Source organism: Hypomesus transpacificus, chromosome 5 (assembly GCF_021917145.1).
Source record: "Hypomesus transpacificus isolate Combined female chromosome 5, fHypTra1, whole genome shotgun sequence".
NCBI classification, from domain to species: Eukaryota; Metazoa; Chordata; class Actinopteri; order Osmeriformes; family Osmeridae; genus Hypomesus; species Hypomesus transpacificus.
The window spans coordinates 2,326,649-2,341,382 of NC_061064.1; the positions used below are offsets into that span (position 1 = coordinate 2,326,649).

The 14,734-nt window shown below is 46.6% G+C and overlaps 2 protein-coding genes across 2 annotated transcripts; both read right to left on the reverse strand.

Annotated features, from left to right (window-relative positions):
• Window positions 1-1,826: 1,826 nt before the first annotated feature.
• On the reverse strand, window positions 1,827-3,536 carry LOC124468253 (olfactory receptor 5AN1-like). Its single transcript, XM_047020913.1, has 3 exons — window positions 3,396-3,536; window positions 2,461-3,123; window positions 1,827-2,324 (listed from the first exon to the last, which is right to left on the reverse strand). The coding sequence occupies exons 1-3, from the start codon at window positions 3,534-3,536 to the stop codon at window positions 2,160-2,162; spliced, it is 969 nt and encodes a 322-aa protein (XP_046876869.1). The 3' UTR covers window positions 1,827-2,159.
• A 3,682-nt stretch (window positions 3,537-7,218) lies between these two features.
• LOC124468094 (neuronal acetylcholine receptor subunit alpha-10-like) lies at window positions 7,219-14,216 on the reverse strand. Its single transcript, XM_047020673.1, has 7 exons — window positions 14,154-14,216; window positions 10,718-10,863; window positions 10,239-10,393; window positions 9,527-9,773; window positions 8,933-9,218; window positions 7,739-7,997; window positions 7,219-7,417 (listed from the first exon to the last, which is right to left on the reverse strand). Exons 1-7 carry the CDS (start codon window positions 14,212-14,214, stop codon window positions 7,219-7,221), a joined length of 1,353 nt encoding a protein of 450 aa, XP_046876629.1. The 5' UTR covers window positions 14,215-14,216.
• Window positions 14,217-14,734: the final 518 nt, after the last annotated feature.

A 14,734-nucleotide genomic window follows, 5' to 3' on the forward strand; every position in this document is an offset into this window, starting at 1 on the left:
GAATGCTGAACACAGAATCATTCTTATACAGGATAACAGTTACATTTTTTACTTTTCTAACAGAAACCAACGTACTCATGTTGAAACACACCACTTTCTGACTGTGTGACCCCGCTATAAGACATTAAAAGACGTTAATTTTTTTTTACAGCAGGTTAGGGTAGTCCTTGCTGTGAGGTGTGTTATTGTGGAAAAGGTTGTAATTAGGATGTTTGTTGGGCCCAAACAAACTTACCCTTAGGACTCATTATGAACTCCACCCACCCCTCCACACAAACACACACACTTAAACTCTAATTAGTAAAGTAGTGAAAGTTAAACAGTCCTATTACACATCTTCAGGGAGAAACTGTTGATGCATTTGGAGGCTTGTTAGATCTCTACAGGAAGATAATAACAACACAGTTAAATAAAAACAGTACTAATCAACTGTTGCTAGTGCATCTTAATGTTGTTTTAATTTGTAACTTGTATAACTGCATGCTCTTATGGGTCTTCCCTTTGGCACTTGTTTAGTTTTTTCACAATGTATGCTTCATGTTTTGGCTGCTTGCAATGTTTGGGACTACCTCGTTGTTACGATCAGTGACCTATGCTCTTTTGTAAAGCTCTCTCTTGGAAGTCGCTTTGGATAAAAGCGTCTGCTAAATGCATAAATGTAAACGTATATATCTCTGACATGTTAAGAGAGGGTTTTACATTGAAATGTGTCAATGTTGTAGTCATCTTGTAGTGCCTAAGAGTGATATGTAATAGAGCACTGGTGTTGTATTGGTGCTGACAACAGGCATGTGGATGTGGAAAGAAAGCCAGCCTTACAAAGGCTTTCCAAACCTCCGACCTGCAATCTGATGGTGTACTAGTCCACTGACGTGAGAAAATTAGTGTGACTGTGTGTGTGTGTGTGTGTGTGTGTGTGTGTGTGTTTGTGTGTGTGTGTGTGTGTGTGTGTGTGTGTGTGTGTGTGTGTGAGTGAGTGTGTGTGTGTGTGTGTGTGTGTGTGTGTGTATGTGTGTGTGTGTGTGTGTGTGTGTGTGTGTGTGTGAGTGAGTGTGTGTGGAACAGATTACTCAGCACCAGGGAACTGGGTTTAAATCTCAGTATGAAATGTTTTGAGCATGGGAGTCAGGGATGGAGCAGATAACTAAATACTTAAAGGTTGGTGATGTGGCACTCCCAAGAAGTTTATTTATAAAACTGAATTTAATTCATAATGCTTTTAATGATATCAGACCACCACAAAAAAAACATGCCTATAGTAACAAAAAACAAACCTCCCCTAGTACAACATTTAAATATTCAGATATTGTACTGTGACTATGCACGGTCAGATGTATTTATGTGTGTTTTACATTGTATAAGTTATATAATATGAGAAGCGAGAGTTTACATGATGAACTATTTGTGTACATTTTGTAAGGAGATCCAATAAATTTATTTTCAAAACAAAATGTCCCAATCATCAAGCAGTAAATGCTTTAGAAAAACTTGTATATATTGTATAGATTTGTGTAGTTAACTGGCTACAAATTATCTTGCAAATTCATGAATAAAAAAAAAAGTTTTATTATTTGTGTGTACTGGTCCAGGGTGGTTGGACACCTCAATAGGAGTTCAAACTGGTCAATTCTAGAGGGGCAGTTCCCCCCAACACTACCCTTCAACATATTACTACTTTATTAAAAATATACACAGCTTAACATTACCATCATCCATCATTTTCTTTCCAAACAAGTTTCTAAACAGACATAACTGTCTGTTTCTGCAGAAAGCTATGTCTGCAGAAAGTTTAAATCATGGCTTCTTTCAGGTTTATTAGCAGCTTATTGATGAAGATAACAGAGTTCAGGACAGGTTTCTGGAACTTGTCAGCCACAGTGATTTGCAACAATATCATCCACACAATTGAATAAATAGGTTCAACAGTGTACAACATGGCGTGTCTGCTAATAAAATCAATGTCTGACTTTCATGACCAAAAACGTCTCAAATTCAAGACTTTCATATTATTGATGCAACACTGACATCTGCTGGGCATGATAAAAAGACAGAATACAGAATGAATCTGATCCTTAAATGGGTAAGAGTAAGTTAGCCAGGTTAGGTTGTGCTGTTAGGTCAATAAGGAACGTGTTGGGGGTTAACCTGTCGTGTCACAGTCAGGAGAGGGTGTTGAGAGTTCTGAAGCTCTTCGGTGTGACAGTTCTGAGTCTGCACAAGGATCTCCTGACAGCATCTCTCAGCTCTTTGTTCCTCAGGCTGTAGATGATGGGGTTCAGTAAAGGCGTCATAGCTGAGTAACTCATGGCCACAATCATTCGCACCTACAACATCAACACAGGTGTTAATATGCAGCCTGGAAATAAACACAAAAAAAACCTCACACCTCAAGCCAATCCTGTCGGCCAGGGGCTGTTTACGTGCAGACAAGAGGCCCGACTGGAAAAAATAGTCACCCACCTCTGGTGACAAGTTTCCCACGCGGTAGGAGATGTAGACGAAGAAGGCTGTTATGTAGGAGAGGAGCACCACCGTCAGGTGAGCAGCACAGGTGGTGAATGCCTTCCATCGCTGAGCCGCCGCCATCTTGGCAACAGCCACCCCAATCATGACGTAAGACGCGAGGATGAGCACCGCAGTTCCGATCAGAGCCACCAGGGCCGAACTCAGAGACACCAGGCTGTCCATACTCGTGTTCCCGCACACCAGCACCCGGACGGACGACGGGTCACACCACAAGTGGAACACCACGTTGGGACCGCAGTAGAACCGCTGGGTCGCCATGGTCACTGCGGGGAGGGTGCAGCCGGCAGCGAACGTCCACGCCCCGAGGACGAGGAGGACGCGCACGGTGCCCGTCATGGTGGCGGTGTAGCGCAGGGGGTCGCAGATCGCCACGTAGCGGTCGTACGCCATGACGGTCAGCAGACCGCGGCCGGTTACCCCCATCTGGATGTAGAAGTACATCTGCAGGAAGCAGGCTGGGACGGAGGTGGTTTTGTTTTCAGTCAGGAACCCCGACAGCAAGCTGGGAAAGGTTACTGAGGCGTAGACTATGTCCACGAAAGACAGGTTGTGCAGGAAGAAGTACATGGGGGAGTTGAGTTTAGGGTCGGTCCGCACCTAGGAAGACGGGACAGAAATTAAGATGTGTACCACACGAGGACACGTAATATTCGACCAAGATGCCCTGGATTAATGTCGACATCAAAACAGTATGCATACTGTAAATACATTATTTTCCCCTTTCCATAAATAATTCAAGGCAGAAAACACTGTTTAGATAGCGAATACAGACTAAAGTAAAAACAGACAAAAATGATAATGTCAAACATGTCTCCGTCAAAGCTTCTTAGCAATATCTTGTTCATAAATATCATCTTCTGTGTGCATACCAGGAAGATGATCATGCTGTTGCCTCCAAGGATGATGATATAGGCCACCAGAAAGATGACAAACAGGGCGGTCTGTATGTCTCCCAGACTGTCCAGACCTTGGATGATGAAGTAAGCGACCGGGACCTGGGTGCTGTTCATGCCTCCAGGATCACACAGGAAGGAAGAAGAAAGCAAAGTGAGTAAGTGTTTGTGGTTTGTGTGTGAATGAGAACTGAGCAAAATGAAATGTCTTCCTTGGCAGTGTGCTGTATGCTCTCAGTGAGAGCTCAGATGCTGTGTCTCAGGGACGCACATTTAAAGGGAAGTCAGGTAGCTATTGGTCTTTGTAGACCAACCCATTTTTTTGCAGTGGATGTTGTTGAGTTCGTAATGACGTATTACAAATGAACTCCGGCTGGATTTACACTATCACACATGATAATTATGAAAACCTGAATCTAGTTCAATTGTGTTTTGGGATTGGTGTTGTGATGATATGTGTGTTTGTACACGAGTGAATGATATCATTTTAATATTTTGAGCCTGGTTAAGCAAACATGTCACATTGTAAAACATTTTAAAAACAGGTGTGATGGAGAGAGACAGATCAACAGACAGAGACACAAGAGTGAGTTAACAAACTGACAGATGTGAGACTATGGGGTGGTGGTGGTTCTGGCTCATCATATTAGAGCTGAGGTAATCGGTGGACTTCCCAGCGGTCTGACTCTGTCCAGCACACTGACAGAGTCAGCAGAAACTCAGAGGAATCCTCAAGGTCAAGTTTCTCCCTTCAAGAGTGTCTGAATGACTAAAAACCCTTTTTCAATAAAGGTGCAAAAATGAAGAGCACTTACAGGGCCAACGACTTCTCAAAGCCACCATGGTATGATTTATCATGAACTTCATCAAATGTGCTGGACAGCCACTTGGACAGCATCCAGAGGCAGCTGTTGTCTTTGAGAAGAGCAGGCACCGGGCTTCAATAGAGCACATATGAACCTCTATAGACCTCAGTAGGCCTCAAATGCATTTTACTGCTAATTGGGAAAGGTTAGAGGGACAGTGAGGTGGAGGCGAGCTCATTAGGATGACTCAATATTTATTCTAAGTGTTTGTGGATGTGTGTGTTTGCGGATGTGTGTGTTTGTGGATGTGTGTGTGTGTGTGTGTTTGCGGATGTGTGTGTGTGCGTGTGTGCTAGACAGGTCATGAGCAGCCTATGATCTCTAATGGGTTTTTAATTAGGCAGTAAAGAGTGTTTATGTTGAAACTGTCCTATTAACCTATCACTTCAGAGACTGCAAGCTGGATCCCTGAGGTGTTCCTCTCACATTATGAGCAATTAGGCCCAACACCTACAGCACTATCAACAGAGACACACACACACACACACACACACACACACACACACACACACACACACACACACACACACACACACACACACACACGCAAACCCATGCTTGTATGGCACAGACATAACCCAGTCAGAAACACACATACTCATGTGGAAACACACCACTTTGTGACTGTGTGACCCCGCTATAAGGCATGTTCGGAAACGCTTTGTCAACCACACTGCATGTTAAAAATGTTACAGCAGTTTAGGCTAGTCCTTTCTGTGAGGTGTGTTATTGTGGAAAAGGTTGTAAGTAGGATGTTTGTTGGGCCCAAACAAACTTACCCTTAGGACTCATTATGAACTCCACCCACCCCTCCACACAAACACACACACTTAAACTCTAATTAGTAAAGTAGTGAAAGTTAAACAGTCCTATTACACATCTTCAGGGAGAAACTGTTGATGCATTTGGAGGCTTGTTAGATCTCTACAGGAAGATAATAACAACACAGTTAAATAAAAACAGTACTAATCAACTGTTGCTAGTGCATCTTATATCTCTGACATGTTAAGAGAGGGTTTTACAATGAAATGTGTCAATGTTGTAGTCGTCTTGTAGTGCCTAAGGGTGATATGGCTGCGGTACTTCACGCCACAAAAACAGTTTTTTCCCTTCCGCTGTTGGCCTCTTCAACAAGGCCAAGGGTTATTTATATTTACAGGACAACTTATATTTAATTTTATTGTGCATTTTGTTTCATTCTAATTCCACTCAGTACGGCTAGTTTATGTACCCTATGTACCCTTAGTATAGATAGTCCACATATTTAAATTTTAAGTTCCTATATGTTAATTGTATGCACCTTCCTGCCAAAGTAAATTCCTTGTCTGTGCAAACTTTCATGGAGAATAAATCCCTTTCTGATTCTGATGTAATAGAGCACTGGTGTTGTAATGGTGCAGACAACAGGCATGTGGATGTGGAAAGAAAGCCAGCCTTATAAACACTTTACAAACCTCCAACCCGCAATCTGATAGTGTAGTAGTCCACTTTGTGAAAGATGGACATGAGGATTAGTGTGACTGTGTGTGTGTGTGTGTTTGTGTGTGTTTGTGTGTGTGGAACAGATTACTCAGCACCAGGGAACTGGGTTTAAATCTCAGTCGTTCAATTGCTTTTTCAATTCATTCTCAGAGACAGAACTAATGATGTGAAGAGGGCATTGGATTGCTTCATGTCCTCAGAATCCTGCAAGGTCGGAATACTTGTATTTAATTATATTCTTCCACAGTGATGCCCAAACCCTGTTAAAAGTGTAACAAATAAAATAATAAAACTTTTTTGTAAGTATGAAATATTGAATTACATTTATTGGTGTGGCACATACGCAACATACATTTTGGATGCGTTTTAGATGTGTTACAAGACAAATGGTTAACACAAGGCCGATCAATCTTATGCACGGCCCAGTTGTTCGCTGTGTTAGTGCACGTGAGCACTAACAGACGAGCTCCCTGCTGCAGTGCCGTGGTTCTCATGCTGTGGGCTTGCAGAGCTCAGGAGTTCCCTAAAAAGTACACTTGTTCAACGACACAGTCCAGTGGAGATGATTACATAACTCTATAAAATGACAAAGAGCAGTACAAAACCTATAAAACATGACAAACTGCTCTCGTGACACTTTAAATGTGATTGTGTGTGTGATTGTGTGTGTCATTACACTTCAAATGTGATTGTGTGTGTGAGATTGTGTGTGTCATAACACTTCAAATGTGATTGTGTGTGTGTGATTGTGTGTGTGATTACACTTTAAATGTGATTGTGTGTGAGTGTTTGGGGGGGAGTGGTTCAACTATCGTTGTGGAACCAAAGTCCCCTGGTGAATAGTAAGCTATTAGTTATTAGCTATCAGTAAGACATTTTTTGGAGATTTTTTCTTTCTCCTCAGAAGTTCAGGATTTTTTTGTGGGGGACTTTGTTGTGAGTCTCCACAAGAATATCAATACAAACATGTGTGTTTATTGGGATTGTGTGTGAAATTGTACTGTACTGTGTAGTGTACTGTACTGTGTAGTGTACTGTACTGGGTAGTGTAGTGTACTGTGTAGTGTAGTGTAGTGTAGTGTAGTGTAGTGTAGTGTAGTGTAGTGTACTGTACTGTACTGTACTGTACTGTACTGTACTGTACTGTACTGTACTGTACTGTGTAGTGTACTGTGTAGTGTACTGTACTTGTGCATATATGGCCAGAAGGATCGTTTTGGCTCTATTTCACAGGTCATCAAAGTCCTCTCACTGGTCACAAAATTCAAATTGCTCCGTAACCATGACTGCCTTTGGTCGGCAGAGTTTACGGAAAAGGTTGTGGCGTTGTCCTTATGCACAGACCTGGGATCAGATCATGCAGATCCTAGTCCCGGCCTCAGAGCCTGGGGATGACCCGATATCTGACCCTGGGTCAGCGGTTAAGGGCAACTACGCCTGCTCCCTCACCCTCAGATTGCCTTTCCCATGATGAGCAGGCTCATGAGGAAGACCATGATGAAGAAGAGCCACATGAACATGCGGTCCAGCACCTTGGACACCTTCCTCCACTCTCCGATGCGTCTCTGCGTGGCCCGCTGGTCGTGGTAGCAGTTGGCGATGTACTCCACGTTCCTGCGCAAGGCGGGGTGCTGACACACACACTGGGCCATCAGCACCACATCCCTCCTCCTGTCCCCAGACACCCCACACCCTGCAGCATCCCTCCCTCTCTCTGGACCACAGGAAACTCCCCTCCAGCCTCCACCTCCTCCCCCTCTCCCACCTCCTCCCCCAGCCCCCTCCTCCTCACCATGGTCTATACTCACAAACAAGTCCTCTCTCCAGTCGCTGTAGCCTGAATGGGGGAGAGTCCCTTTCTCGCCCCTCTGCCTCAACCCCTCTTTCTCATCCTGTGTCTTCAGCCCTTCCCCTCCCCCCTCCTCCTCCCCTCCTCTTCCCCCCTGCCCCCCCCAGGCCTGCCCGTTGATGTCCCAGCTGGTTCCCCTGGGCGGAGCGGGGTCGGGCGGGGGCGCGCCCTCCGTCTCGGCCCGCTTCCTGGGCACGGTGCTCAGGCAGTTCTCTCCCACCTCGTAGACGAAGCAGATCCGCGCCAGGTGGTGGAGGATGAAGCGGCGCGCCCACTCCGGCACGGGCCGGGCCTCCGGGCCACAGTGGTGGATGTTCATGATGAAGATGGTGAGCGCTGTGGAGGCCGTGATCATGGTCATGGTGGCAATGTAGTACTTTCCTGAGGAGGAGGGGGGGGAGGAGGGGGTGGAAGAGGAGGGGGAGGAAGAGGAGGAGGGGGAGGATGAGGAGGGGACAGGGGGGCAGAAATCATAGGATCTTTGAAACCAACTGAAAGACTGTGTGTAAACTTGAACAAACAAGCTTCGCCTGCTCCTGAGAGAAGACAGGGTATTGGTTGTTGGAGTCGTGATTGCGGCACAGTAAATCAAGCAGACAGGTGTTATCGATCAGCTGGTCTCCTCACTATCACATCACCATTATCCCTCAACACAGGATTTACAGTTGGGCTCGACGCCATACACGCACAAACAGCGACAGCAGATGGACTCTGCCATCCACATATGAGTTTCTGTTTGACATAATACCAAGCCTCCTGTATGATGCCTCGCTGTTATTTACTGGGAATGTATTTCACTGTTTATTCAATATTTATAAAGCCTTGAAGCCTTTTGCATAGTGGATAGAAATCTGTTGTGTGGCCTGGCTGTGCAACAGTGATACAGCAGGAGTCCTATGGTGCTGGAGATGCTGTGCTGAGTAAGGCTTATAAAATATTTACACATCGACTGCCTTCAACTGGAGGGAGGAGAGAGAGATGTTCAGGGTTCCCAGGGGAGCCCTTGCCTGCCAATCTCACTTAGTGTTGAAGCTGAAGACTTTCAAATGGCCAAATGAAAGAACACGACCTTCACGGCCGGAAACCTTTACTAAGTCAGGCCTTGTGGACCTCCACACCTGTCACCTGTCCTGAGGCCTGGTCACACCTGTCACCTGTCCTGAAGCCTGGTCACATCTGTCACCTGTCCTGAAGCCTGGTCACACCTGTCACCTGTCCTGAAGCCTGGTCACACCTGTCACCTGTCCTGAAGCCTGGTCACACCCAGCCCCACTAACCCAGCCTGGCTACCATCACCCCACTCCACCCCCCCTCACCTATGAGCGGGACGCTCTCCGAGGGGGGCATGCTCTCGGCCACCAGCAGCTGGAACACGGTGAGTGCCAGCAGCACGGTAACACCCAGGGACACCTTCTCCCCGGAGTCGGCCGGAAGGTAGAAGCCCAGCGGGGCCAGGAAGGAGATCATCATGCAGGGGATCAGCAGGTTGAAGATGTAGAAGGAGGCACGTCTCTTCAGGTGCAGTGTGTAGGTGATGTCAGGGTAGGGATCGGAGCAGCATCCGTATAGGATCACATTCTTCTTTGCCGGCATGCCCAGAACCTGCAGGGGGGGGGGGGGGGGGGGGAGGAGGTCAGGACATCCAGGGATGAAGGGAGGTGTCCAAGAGAGTTCTTCAAATCTGTGAGAGCCATACCCTGAAGGTTCGATTTCCGGCCGTGTAAAATGACATTGTGTCCTTGGGCAAGGCACTTCACCTTACTTGCCTCAGGGGGAATGTCCCTGTACTTACTGTAAGTCGCTCTGGATAAGAGCGTTTGCTAAATGACTAAATGTATATGTGTGAGCTATACCCATCTCATAATACAAAGTTTGACTATCTTTCCAACGACCCAGAGACGACCTCTGACCTCCCACTCCACGTTGGGGACAAAGTCGGCCAGGTCGGCGCTGTCCAGGGCGTTGACCAGGTCCATCTGGTTGCCGTTGTGCGTCCAGGAGCCGAAGGTGAGCCGGCACTGCTGGGAGTCGAAGGGGAAGAAGGACACGTCCACTGAGCAGGAACTCTTACTGATGGCCGGCTGATCCCACATGACCTGGCCCTCACTGCTGATCACCACGTTGGTCTCCATGGAGCTGGAGAACTGGTCATCGGCACTGAGGAGGGGGAAAGGAGGGTGGGCGGGGTGGGCGTAGGGGAACGGGGGGGTGGGGGTACAGAGAGGGAGGGAGGGACGGAGGGAGGATGTTGAGCGGAAACCATGACAGCGACATGAGAAACAGAGAGGAGTGGGGCAGACAGCTTCATCAACTTTTCCGGGAAACCTAATTGAGAAGAGAATGTTGAGAAGTGGCAGAGAGCAGACTTATTAGCAGACCCAGTCACAACACTACAGTAGACCCCATGACTGATGGAGATTTAGTGACGAGCAACCAGAGCGCACCCCCGGTTGCCTGGGCAACCCCTGGGAGACCCCCGCCCCCCCCCCCCCCTTCTCCTGGGAGTGTCCAGCTGTTACCATGGAAACAAACACGGAAGAAGTTGAGGATGAGGAGGAAGATGATGCAAATATCCAACCAGTGCAGGAAGACATGATGAATCCCAATAGCAGCCAGACCTACCTGTTGTATAGGACTATATCAGGCCTCCAGACATAACTACTAGGTATGCGGATGGTATCGAGTCCATCATAGTCCTCCTTCTTCCACTTCAGGTAGGCGTCTGTCCACACCTGACGGATCCACAGGTAGGTGGTCAGGATCTGGTTCCTCTCATCCTGCCACCCCACAAACACAGGAAGACACGTTTGCATCATTGATTAGTACTTGATACTTTAAGTTTAGAAAGGTTGTAAAATGGTTGAAAAATACTTTTGAAAAAAACATTTTGAAAAGAAAGTTTGGAAAGGTTGAATACATTATTTAGAAACAAAGTGAATGTGGAAAGTTTTAAATTTTCTTTCGAAAGGTTGAAAAAAATATCGTTTTTAAAGGTTGATTAAATATTCTCCAAAAACATTTACGAAAAAAAGTTTACAAAAAAAGTAAAAAAAAAAAATTGGGATCATGTAATAAAATACAAAAATATATTTCGTTGTTACCATGTCGATGATCTGCGAGAGAGTGATCTGCAGGGTGACATTGATGATGTGGTCCGTATCTTCCACCGGGCGGAGAGCGTTAGTGTAGTTAGAAAACAGATCAGTCAACAGCTTCTGAGCATATCTCCCGTGAGCACCCAAACAAACTGCCAGGGAGAGAGGAGAGAAAGAGAGAAAGAGATTAGAGTGAAGAGAGATAAATACACAGATAGATGGAGAAAGAGTAGAGAGAGAAATAGAGACCGATAAAAATAAAAATACATTTGGCAACACATAAATCACCCCTTCTCTTATCATACACAAAGTTTGTCTCCATTCAACAGTTCCAGCTCCAGAATTTGACCTGCACTCGAAATTCCCGACAGAAAGACAAAATAAAAACACATTGTCCCAGCTCAATTAACCTAAAAGTCACCTTGAACTGTTAACTAATCAGACAACGTCCTCTCTGAGAAGTAAATCCCCCGGTGAGATCCACACGCCTCTCAGTCTCCTTCGTCTCCGCGAGAATACAAACATATCCTTGTTGCCTCGGAAAGATTCGATCGAATTTACCGTTTATTTTTTCGATAACGGTAATCTTAATTTGCGTTCTAGTTTCGTCTCTAGACGTGGGTTAAAGTGAGGGAGGTAGACTGGGACTGACGGATAGAGGTGAGGTAGAGTTGGTGCGGGAGGGAGGGAGGGCTAGGAGTGACTGCAGAGAGACTAGCAGAGCAGTAGAGGGACAGGCAGCTGAAGGTAATTATCAAACGCACAGAAGAGAGAGACAAGGGAGCTAGCAGAGGGAGGACAGTGAGAGAAAGAGAGCGATAAGATAAAAGGTAATTAGGAACAGTGAAGGAGATGGAAAGCCTTAGGTCTACAGAACTTTGTTTCAACCCAACTAGCAGCTCACATGTACAATTGCTGTTAAGAACATGAAGAGAGTGAGGGTGTTTACCTTCCCGTTCCGGGGCCTAGCGTATTGTGTATCAGGTCTACTTTATGACTCTGTCACCCGCCTGCTCTGTGGGCTGATAAAAACAGTAGCATCCCTTTTAGCACGTCGGCCTAGACACACCGAGGCATTAGACCAAAAGATTTACACCTGCACATATAAAACTGACAAACGACAGCCCTTAAAGTGTGTGTGTGTGAGAGAGAGAGAGAGAGAGAGTGTGTGTGCGTGCGTGCGTGTGTGACTGTGAGAGTGTGTGTGTGAGTGTGCGTGTCAGTCAGTGCACGCCCAACCGATTCTCCTCCTCCAAATCCAGTGTGCCACAGCCATCAAGCTGCTATCCAGCCGTGACTCTGAACCCTGTTCTTCAACCCCACACTCTGCCTGAGAGCTGCTGTTCTTCAACCCCACACTCTGCCTGAGAGCTGCTGTTCTTCAACCCCACACTCTGCCTGAGAGCTGCTGTTCTTCAACCCCACACTCTGCCTGAGAGCTGCTGTTCTTCAACCCCACACTCTGCCCGAGAGCTACTTCCCTCGTGTTGTTTAGAGTGTTTGAAGGGGCATGAAGGTGTGTGTAGTCAGCGTTTTCCCCCTCAGCATTCATTAATCTGGAGGAGAGGCCTGGCTGTTGGGCCTGGAGGGGCCTGAAGACGCCAGCTGGCTCTTACTGACCCCCCCCCCCCCTCGCTGCCCCCCCCCCCGCTCGCCCCCCCCCCCCCCCCCCCCCCCCCCCCCCGCTGCCTCCCCCCCCCCCCCCCCCCCCCGCTGACAAGAGGGAACACTCCTGTCACACTCACACGTCACTGTTTACCAAACACACCGCAGGGTGGACAGCTAAAGGATTTGTGTGTGTGAGACTGCGTGTGTGTGTGTGTAAGAGAGTGTGTGTTTAAATAAATTCATGGAGGGGGGCGGTATTTTAAAGGCTGTGTGGATTACAACAGACAATCCCATAGTACTTCAGGCGAGAGTATGACCCTTGTAGTCTGTCAGTCTGACGACAGAGATAATCCAACCGCAGCTGCAGTCTGACATGTACTGCTCAATCTCTCTTTTGCAGTCGAACATGTACTGCTCAATCTCTCTTCTGCAGTCGAACATGTACTGCTCAATCTCTCTTCTGCAGTCGAACATGTACTGCTCAATCTCTCTTCTGCAGTTTGACATGTACTGCTCAATCTCTCTTCTGCAGTGTGAAATGTACTGCTCAATCTCTCTTCTGCAGTGTGAAATGTACTGCTCAATCTTTCTTCTGCAGTCTAACATGTACTGCTCAATCTCTCTTCTGCAGTCGAACATGTACTGCTCAATCTCTCTTCTGCAGTCGAACATGTACTGCTCAATCTCTCTTCTGCAGTTTGACATGTACTGCTCAATCTCTCTTCTGCAGTTTGACATGTACTAATCAATCTGTTCTGCAGTGTGACATGTACTGCTCAATCTCTCTTCTGCAGTGTGAAATGTACTGCTCAATCTCTCTTCTGCAGTGTGAAATGTACTGCTCAATCTTTCTTCTGCAGTCTAACATGTACTGCTCAATCTCTCTTCTGCAGTCGAACATGTACTGCTCAATCTCTCTTCTGCAGTCGAACATGTACTGCTCAATCTCTCTTCCACTCACACAGTCAGAGGGATGTCGATATGTTTAAACAACGACACAGCACGCTGTTGCCTCAGCCTCCTTTCCCTCTCTCTACTTCAGAGAAACGAGATTTACATCAACTCATAATCCTGGCTCTGAGACTGTTCATTAGTGCTCCATTAAAACCACACGAACAATATAGCTGGTGCTATAGAAATAAATTAGACTAGACTTGAACTGTTCCCCTCCCTCTCTGCTTTCTCTCTCTCTCAGTTCATGCTTCCCTTCATCCCAGCTGTTTGTTCCTCGTCTGCCTCTCAGCCCCTCTACCCTCTCCAGGGTCAGAGGTCATCGATGACATCAGTGTAAGATAACTAACCCTAACCATGTCTAACGTGACATGGATGACAAGATGAACCACTGCAAAAGGTCCTGCATGAAAGAAATCTGATTGTGCATGTGTGTTCCCTCAACCAATGTGGTTCTGTCCAAACACACTGTGAGCCTGATCCCCAGATGGGGGGAATAAGGAGGGGTTGATGTGGAGAGGAGAGATGGTGGAACAGCTTGCCGTGAGAACAGCTATCAGGTAGCCATTTTTACATCTTGAAGAAACAGCGGGAAGGCTTTTGGGGATTCAGGCACACAGATGCGTCTAACCAAGCTAGCTCTGTTTCAACGGGACCACCGCAGCGGGGGCCTGTGCTCATCACTCGTTAAAAACAATAGAATGGAGGATTTGTCAAAACACAAAAGTAACGTTTACCTGATTTAAAAAGGTATACTTCGTGAAACCTGAATTAAACAGTCTATGGGGAGACCGTAACAGTCTCTTAAGTTACAAGCAGCAATGCACGCTGCCGAAGTTATTGACTTCTCGTCAAGTCAAGCAGCATAGCAAAACGCACTTACCCGTAGGAAAACTTATTCCGAGAAGAAACAGCGATGCACCCATAACGTTCCATAGCTTCATCGTGTAAACCGGAGACTTTGTCCCTGAGAGATTACGGGACTGTTTGCCGCATCAGGGGATGAAACGCGCCGCGCTGAGAGCTATGCATGCAGTGCTGCTGATGCGAGTCGGTCAGTGGAGTGTAGAAACGGTAACGGTAGGGGGTGAAGCGCGTGTGGCGCCAAAGAGCGGGGCGCACAATGTGGTTAGTCGCGCACTCTCTACGAGTTCACGTACACTACGCATATCATATGAAGGCAAACTGTCAAAATTCGACACTCCGAATGCCATCCTGTTGTAACAGAAAGGAGAGTAGTTGTGATTGGAAGGTTCTTGTTATTAGGGGAAGCGTTAACACCCGATTACAGGTGCGAAGATGACCCTTTGCTTTTGGCAGCAACAAGGGATGAGTTACTGCGACATATCATTATGGCTACATCATTTAACTATGCATAGGTGAGGAAGGCCAGGAAAGCTAAATAATTGAAGAGAACCGTATTGCCTGTCTGAAAACAATACCTCAAACATAACGTTTTTCTCC

Excerpts from the sequence above, each read along its gene's own strand:
- LOC124468253 (XM_047020913.1), bottom strand. The coding sequence starts at position 3,536 with ATGAACAGCACCCAGGTCCCGGTCGCTTACTTCATCATCCAAGGTCTG. Across the intron at positions 3,124-3,395 it reads ACAGCATGATCATCTTCCTG|GTGCGGACCGACCCTAAACT; the intron begins GTATGCACACAG and ends CCGTCTTCCTAG. Across the intron at positions 2,325-2,460 it reads TGGGAAACTTGTCACCAGAG|GTGCGAATGATTGTGGCCAT; the intron begins GTGGGTGACTAT and ends TTGATGTTGTAG.
- LOC124468094 (XM_047020673.1), bottom strand. The coding sequence starts at position 14,214 with ATGAAGCTATGGAACGTTATGGGTGCATCGCTGTTTCTTCTCGGAATA. Across the intron at positions 9,774-10,238 it reads GATATAGTCCTATACAACAG|TGCCGATGACCAGTTCTCCA; the intron begins GTAGGTCTGGCT and ends CCCCCTCCTCAG. Across the intron at positions 9,219-9,526 it reads TCCCCAACGTGGAGTGGGAG|GTTCTGGGCATGCCGGCAAA; the intron begins GTCAGAGGTCGT and ends CCCCCCCTGCAG.